Source organism: Hemiscyllium ocellatum, chromosome 34 (assembly GCF_020745735.1).
Source record: "Hemiscyllium ocellatum isolate sHemOce1 chromosome 34, sHemOce1.pat.X.cur, whole genome shotgun sequence".
Classification (NCBI taxonomy): domain Eukaryota; kingdom Metazoa; phylum Chordata; class Chondrichthyes; order Orectolobiformes; family Hemiscylliidae; genus Hemiscyllium; species Hemiscyllium ocellatum.
In genome coordinates this window covers 4624267-4632749 of record NC_083434.1, presented here as the reverse complement: position 1 = coordinate 4632749, position 8483 = coordinate 4624267, and the positions used below count along the sequence as shown (strand labels likewise).

Here is an 8483-nt window from a genome sequence, read left to right as displayed (position 1 = left end):
TTTGCAGCGAGTAACATAGACATTGCAGGACATTGGGTACGAGGCAAGCGGCGTTGGCTGGTGCTTGCAAGGCGGACAGCTTTTGGTGGGATGGGAGACCAGGGGAGGGGAGGGAAGAGGAGCCTGTTCCACTGAGAACTTTGCAGTTTGCCTCTGATTTGTACGTTCAGGAGTCCGCCCCCACTGCTGCCTGAACACGGTGTGTATGGGAGGGAGAGTGAGCGGGGCTGAGAGCACCCAACAACTGTAATCGATGTGTCCTCACTTGCAGGCGCCTTTGGTATCGCGGGTCGGGCGAAGTTGTGGAGAGCAGCGAGCCGTATGCCGATCCAAAGCAGCAAGGTGGCAGATGAGGGCACTGCGAACTCAGCCAGGGACAGGGAGGAGTGCAGGGCGCTGGTGGACTCGCTCAGCAAAGTGACCGGCTGCTACAGGCACCTGGCCACCGGGCTCGGGGGCTCGGCGGACTGCAGCAACCTGAGGGACGAGCTGAGGTTAACCCGGGAGAAGAGCCAGGAGGTGGCCGGGCTCCTCCGGAACAAACTGACGGCGGTGCTCCGGGACAAGGCGCTGGGCAAGGAGGAGCGAGCCGAGATGGAGCGCCTCTGGGTCATCTTCTCCTCCAACCTGGAGAGCTTTCAGATGGACATGTGCAAGGTGTTGGAGCTGGGCCAGGGCTTCCCCCTGTCGGGCAGCGAGAAGCCCCTGATCCAGACCGGGGTGTCCGGGGGAACCTCCGGGGTGGCAGCCCGGGCTCTGAGCGTCCAGAATCTAGCCCAGGACACCGCGCTGAATGTGGAGAGGCTGGAGCTGCAGGAGCTGCAGGAGCACATCGACAAGGTGGACGAGATGATGGAGAACATGGAGATGAAAGTCAACGTGCTGAGGTGGACGGTGGAAGCAAAGGGAGACGCGTACCACTCGGTGCTGAGCACAGACGCCTCCTCGATGGCCCTGCTGTCAGAGGAGGGGGAGACGCGGCGCCACGGCCGGTGTTGTGACCGTGAGAAGTGTCTTATGTCGGTGCTGTTCTGCACAGTGGCTCTGATAGCTGTGGGCTTGTCAGTGTGTGTGGTGAACCTTTCATGACCGATGCCCCCACCGATCTCCCTGGAATTCAGGAAGGCTGACTGACTTTGCACATGAAGGAGAAGCCGACCTCGAATTATTTTTCGATGCCCTGCACAGACATGGCAAAGTGTTTTTTTTGGAGGGGGGGAGAGGAAGTTTTCTTAATCTGTATGCCAAAAACAAAACTGTGACCTGAATAGGGCTTTGGAAGCTGTGATTGGTTCTCCTTTTGTAAGTCTGAAGTGATGTGAGTTACATTTCATTGAAAGCTGAGCTCAATTAAAAATCATAAAAGAAAAAATAATGACATTTAAATATCGCTTTTCTAGGCTTTCAAGAAAGAGTGGAAAGTCACGTTTTAAAAGACTAGGGAAGGGAGGACCTTTTTTAAAAGTATCGCTCAGTTGTTTACACGGGAAGAGATTAATAACGATTAAAATGAATTTACATGCTGAAGAACTGATTGATATAGCTCACCTTAAAAGAGTGATTTAGTTTGCGATTATATCCGAGTACAAGCTGCTCTAGGTTATTCATCTTTTTTTGTGATAATTACTGTTTTAGAGTAAAACTTAAATAATAGAAAGTGGAAATTTAGAACAGCTAAACCTATTTGGCAGATAACTCGGATTAAGGACACTTCAATTTAAAGGAATAGACTGTATTAATACAAGTGCAGAGTTTAAAACATTAAAAATATCCATGAGACAAAGGAATGATGTTACATGGCGCTTCCTTTGGTAACATCACACTTCTGCTGTGATTATTAAATCCTAAAGGTTTACTGACATTTTATGTCTTATTAAAAATGCAGCAAGTTGTCATGATCTGAACTGCACTGACTGAAAGAAGGATTAAATCAAATTAAATAGAACTTTCAAAAGGTGTATAATGGGAAACTAGGTATTTGCAATATGATGTTTGAAGATTGATGTGGAGGAGCTGGTGTTGGATTGGGCTGACAAAGTTAAAAATCACACGACACTGGGTTATAATCCAACAGGTTTATTTGGAAGCACTAGCTTCAGGTGATTATGATGAAGAAGCAGAGCTCTGAAAGCTCGTGGTTCCAAATAAACTTGTTGGACTATAAACAGGTGTGGTGTGATTTTTAACTATGCTTGAAGATTGGGCCTAATTTTGAAGAGATGGTGTGTGTATGATGGCCCTTCGTCTGAGCTGTATAATTCTATGTTTCTCTGATGAAGAGAGGGAACGTCCCATTAGCTTAATGAGCAAACACATTGTTTGCAACGATGAGTATCACACTACACAATGAAAGTAGGGTTCCAGATAAACAATCATCACTCACAGCAGTTACATCTGATTGGATTACATATTGGGAATCCAGATGAAGAAATCAATGGACCTTGCTGTACTAGCTGCCGTTGTCTGACTAGTATCCCTGCCTGTCATGCAGGAGACTGGGGTCAATTCCCTGACAGGGAATGACTGATATTTCTAAGATGGGCAATACGCAACTTAGGGAATGTTTTACAGAATAAACATGAAATTCATGGTGAATGGCAAGACCCAAGGAAGTACCAAGGATCAGAGGGACCTTGGTGTGTATGTACACAGTAACTTAAGGTATCGGGGCAAGTGGATAAAATGGTTGAGAAGGCATACATTATACTTACCTTTATCAGTTGAGGCATGAGTTTAAGAACAGGAAGGGTACATGGGAACTGTATAAAACATTGGTTATGCCACAGCCAGAATATTGTTTATGGTTTTGGAATTTGGAATCCACATTATAAGAGGGATGTGATAGCACTGGAGACAGTGAAGATGAGATTTATCAGGATACTGCCTGAATTGGAGAGTCTTAGTTATGGAGGAAGATTGGACAGACTGAGGTTGTTCTCCTTAGAGCAGAGGAGATTGAGGTGTACAAAATTATGAGGGGCATAGGTAGGATTGACAGCAATAAACATTTCCTTGTGATGGAAGGATCAATGACCAGAAGACATAGATTTAAGGTAAAGGGCACAGGTTTAGAGAAGATGTGAGGAAAAACTTTGAACACCTAGAGGTTGATGGGAATCTGGAACTCATTGCCTGTAAAGATGGTAAAGACAGAAACCCTCATGACAATTAAGAAAATGAGACATGCATTTGAGCTGCCAAGGTTATAGGCCTCGTGCTGGAAAATAAAATTAGAACAATTAGGTAGCTGTTTTTGACTATGATGAATGCTGGGGTTTGAAGGAGGTTTTCTGTAGATCTCTGTGAACTTAGCGCATAAATCGTCAGTGCAAAATTGTTAAAGCAAACTTCTGTAACATAAAGCTGTACACCAGACAGCAAAATCAAAACAAATGTATCATAGATTGTGACCCTGCTCACTGCTGTTGTGGAGGGCAATATTCTTTGTTTCTGTTATTTCTAGTAAGGCACAGGAAAATAAAGTCTTCTGATCAACATAGAGTCATTCCTGCTTGAATTGTACTTGTCAGACGACCTAGTAATGACAGGATCAAGCAAACCTGTTATCCTCTTATAGTTGAAAAGCCTGCAAAAACTTACTGTCAGTGTTTAGATTGGAAAGATAGTCACTTGAGCAAGATATCAGCTTGCTGTTGATGTGTGTGTGGAGCTGTAACACAACATAGGTGAACACCATTAGAGGAAATTAACTTGTTAAGTTGACGGAAAACAATATTTAGAACCTAATCCTTAAAGCTCCTGCTACTTTGTTTATTTGAAGATTTATTACAAAGTTATACTACCACTTGCATGTCAAACATACACTCCAAATTGCCTTCTAGGAGCTGCAGCCAATAATATCCAGTCAGGAGTTTAGTTATTATTCAAATTCACCACTTCCAAAAGCAAGATTGAAATACTTTATGTATGGTATTGAATATGATAATGCATGCAAATAGCATCAACATGAGGAAAAGAATAAATTAAACATTTTGGAAGTAGTATAATCCTTGATACACGAGGTGTTTTCTTTAACCCAATATCAAAATTACTGACTACAGAGAGTTAGCATAAGGGCACAGATTTTGTTATTAAATAAGTATTCCACTTGAAAAGGTAAATCACTTTGTGAAGTGTTTGAGATGTAAAAGACAAAAATGAAAGTCAAACATTCCATCATTGCCACAAAGTTGCAATAAATAGTGACTTTAAATGAGCAGCAACAAGAAAATGATGCATTAAAGAAAGATTCTAATCCAGGAAACACTAAACAATGCAGTAAATATTCTACAAAAAAAACAATAAATATAATACTAGCTGCAGTAAGAGGGTTCAAAAATACAGTTCACAACTCTTTCTTGGTATGCAATTATAAGTTTGGAAAACAGTTTACTTATATAAATAGATTATATAGTTGGATGTATTCAAATTATATGAATTAATTTCACTGTCACAACCCATAATTTTACATCTCTAATCAACTTCATTAAGTTCACTCCTTAGTCCACAGAAATGTTGAAAATAGCTACAAATGTGATAATCTAAAGCCAATGAAGACATAGAATTATTCACATTTTGTTGCCACATAGAGCAAGATTCTACATTTTATTTCAAATCCTCCACAAGGCTTTCATGCAAGGTAGCATTTGTACTATATGTATGCAGACTTTGTTCATGAGAATTTATAGGATAAAAAGATAGTGATTACAAACAGGATTTAAGCGTGATATAAAAGGTGAAGGTAATAGAATTAGTGACCAGGCTTTAGCTTTAAAGCAAGAAACTGGAATGTTTTAGATAATTATTAAAAGAACCTCACTCATTGTATTTACATTTTATAGTAGTAAGTTGCCTTTACCTTTGCTCACAAACAGAAAATTAGTATTTTATTTTTTAGTATGTAAGATGACAATGCATTTAGAAAGATCTCTAGAACTAACTCCATAGTACCATCTAGTGGACATAACCCATGCTATTAAAGTTGCAAAAGTGGATAGGAATTGATGACATTGGAATTTTCAATGTTGGAATAAATCGAGTGATCAGAAAATTGTGTCAACAGGAAGTCAGAATGCATAGTCGCACCATGAAGCATCTGTTGCTGACATAGACTGGACATTTTTTAGGATTAAAACCAAAAGGTCCTGAGTTCACGGGTTTGCATGATACATAGCATTGATGCACCCTATTTCACCATCAAACTTGCATGGTGAACTAATGGTTCAGGCCCTAGTTAGTCGGCTGCCAAGAAGGTCAGTTTTATACTGTGTATAACAATAGGAATCCCAATGGGTATAATGACCAGTAAAGGTAGGCTTGTGGTAGGATCTCAAGGAAAGCATATTCATGTGCCTTGTCTATTTAAAAAGCTGAAGTTGAGTGCAGGATGGAGCACATTGAGAAGGGTAAAGTAACCTCTTATATGCAGCTGCAGATTCAAACGTATTTTTATATTTCTTGTAAATTATCCTGATGGGTGCAAGCTGAAAAGGTTTGCCAAAATGTATCTCTTTTCAGCAATACTGAAGTTCTATACCATGAAACCACAGAGGAAGAGAGTGAAGCACAAAGAGAAGAGTCAGAGATGACCATGTGATCATTCTATTTGAAGAATAGAAAGGAATTGCAAGTATGATGAGACAAGGGTTTGGAGAGATATGGGCTGGGTGCTGGCAGGTGGGACTAGATTTGGTTGGAATATCTGGTCGGCATGGACGGGTTGGACCGAAGGGTCTGTTTCCAAGCTGTACATCTCTATGACTCTGTGTCAGAGTTGGAGGAGAACTGAAACAAAATAAGTGTTCTTGATATTCTGAAAAAAGACAGGTAAAGTCAAGACCTACGCAGGTTTGAGGGGAGGCAGCTTTTCTTTCAGGAAGTGAATGGAATTAAGAGAAGTTATTCAAAAAGAGGAAGTGAAACATAATATAGGACGGTGACAAATTGGTTGAACCGATATAAAACAAAGAAGCAGATGAACCAGAGAATGATCAGGAAATGGAGGGCGAAGAGGAAATCATGGGCGTATGGAGTAAAATGAAGTCAAATGGGCCAGGGAATATGACATTATTTAAATTGTAGAAGGCATCAAAATTGTCAAGAATTAACAGATAGCAATTGGGCAGGGGGCACAGGATGAATCTTAGATTGCAGGAAATACATTTCTGGTCAGGAGCATGCTGAAATGAGTGTAAAGGTGCATTCATTAAAAATTTTAAAAAGCTAATTGCACTACAATAATTTTATATAGCATATTCTTACAATACTTTCTGAAAATAATGTCAATGAGCTGTTGAGGAATAGGTTAGATAGGTTGATTTGAATGCAGATTACAGGGTTAAAGACAGGATTCTTGGCAGGGTGGAGGAACAGAGGGATATTGGGGTCCACATCCATAGATCCCTCAAGTTGCCACTCAAGTTGATAGAGTTGTTAAGAAGGCATATGGTTTGTTGGCTTTCATTAGCAAGGGGATTGAGTTTAAGAGCTGCGAGGTTATGCTGCAGCTCTACACAGTCCTGGTTAGATCACACTTGGAATATTGTGTTCAGTCTGATCGCCTCATTATAGGAAGCTTTGGAGAGCGTACAGAGGAGATTTACCAGGATGCTACCTGGACTGGAGGGCATGTCTTATGAAGAAAGGTTGAGGGAGCTAGGGCTTTTTTCATCGGAGCGAAGAAGGATGCGAGGAGACTTGATAGAGGTGTACAAGATGATGAGAGGCATAGATAGAGTAGATAGCCAGAGAGATTTTCCAAGGGCGGAAATGGCTATCATAAGGGGCATAATTTTAAGGTGATTGGAGTAAGTTTAGGGGAGGTGTCAGAGGTAGGTTCTTTACACAGAGAGTCATTGATGCATGGAATGCATTGCCGGCGGTGGTAGGAGAGTCAGAAACATTAGGGATATTTAAGCAACTCTTGGATAGGCACATGAATGATGGTAAAATTAAAGGTATGTAGGTTAGTTTAATCTTAGGGTGGGATAAAAGGTCGACACAACTTCAAGGGCTGAAGAGCCTGTACTGTTCCCTGTTCTATATTTGTGGAAGGCAACCACCCATGTTTATGAATGGAGATATGGGCCTGTGCAACTGCACTAGGGAAGATACTGAAAAGATGCAACTTCTGAATTGTTGCAAGAAACAAATTATAAACACAAAATCAAAGAGACAAAGATAAGGATGTCCTTTGTTGGAGGAGTTCAGAATAAGGGGGTGTAACTTTAAAGTTAGAACTGAACTATTCAGGTGATGCATGGAAGTACATTTTCAAACAAAACATTTAGAGCAGAAATCTGGAATTTGCTCCCTCTAAAAGCTAGAATGATAAGAGTATTAAACGAAATAAAATCAATATGGGTAAATTGCTTTATGATGTAGATCTGCCATGAAATAATTGAGGTTAGAGGGCTTCAATTCCCTACTACTGTTTCTATGCTTCAAAATCTAGAAACAGTCCTGAACAGAATCCAAAGGTTCCAATATTCATTGACATTCTAATCTGTCAACTTTTTCATTTGTGAAATTTATCTTTGTTTTAAGTTTCCTGTCAAAATCAAACATACAATTGAGATCAAAATTCAGAGTTGTTTTTACAGGATACACTGAAAAACTTTCAATTAGAGTCATAGAGATGTATAGCATGGAAACAGACCCTGAGATATTAAAATTAAAAATTGAATGTAAAAGATTTTCGCCATCCATGCTTTGCTTGAAAATGTGCTTCCAGGCATCATCTGAATAGTTTAGTTCTAATTTTAACGTTACATTCCCTTATTCTGAACTCCTCCACCAAAGGAAATAGTTTCTTTCTCCTGTAAACTCCTTCGGTACCATAAATATCTTGATCAGTTCAACACTTAAATCTTCTATTCTCAAAGGAATGACAACTCTTTTACAAACACAAGCAGAAACTGCTGGAAAAAACTCAGCAGTCTGACAGCATCCATGGAGAGCAATCAGAATTAATGTAACTCTTCAGATGTTATAAAGAATGGGCAATGAACCCGAAGGGTTGACGCTGGTTTCTCTCCGTGATGCTGTCAGACTGCTGAGTTTTACCACCAATTTTTGCGTGTGTTTGTAAAAGAGTTGTTATTCTTTTGAGAATCAGAGATTAAGAGGGACTTGAAAACAAGAATAAGAATGTTATTTATCATATCTCTAGAACCATCACAAAGTAGTCCACAATCAGCAAATTACCTTTAGCAACATAGCAACTTTTTATTTGATTAAAGATGGGAGCCTATTTATGGTAATGTTGAGGAAGATATCTTTACCAGGCAACTAGGAGAATGTCCAAACCTTCTTCAAATGAAAAACTGAATGAACTGTGGATGATAGAAATCAGAAACAAATATAGAAATTGCAGGTAAAACACAGCAGTCGGACAGCATCCTTAGAGAGAAACCAGAGTTAATGTTCTGGTCCAATGTCCCTTCTTCAGAACTCCTGAAGAGTTTTTTCCAGCAATTCCTGTT

At 40.2% G+C, this 8483-nt stretch overlaps 1 protein-coding gene across 1 annotated transcript; it reads left to right on the top strand.

Moving 5' to 3' along the window:
- The first annotated feature begins 321 nt into the window (after positions 1–321).
- Positions 322–1089, top strand: LOC132832304 (regulator of G-protein signaling 9-binding protein-like). Its single transcript, XM_060850192.1, has one exon. The coding sequence runs from the start codon at positions 322–324 to the stop codon at positions 1087–1089; it is 768 nt and encodes a 255-aa protein (XP_060706175.1).
- The last annotated feature ends 7394 nt before the right edge of the window (positions 1090–8483 follow it).

Excerpts from the sequence above, each read along its gene's own strand:
- LOC132832304 (XM_060850192.1), top strand. The coding sequence starts at position 322 with ATGCCGATCCAAAGCAGCAAGGTGGCAGATGAGGGCACTGCGAACTCA.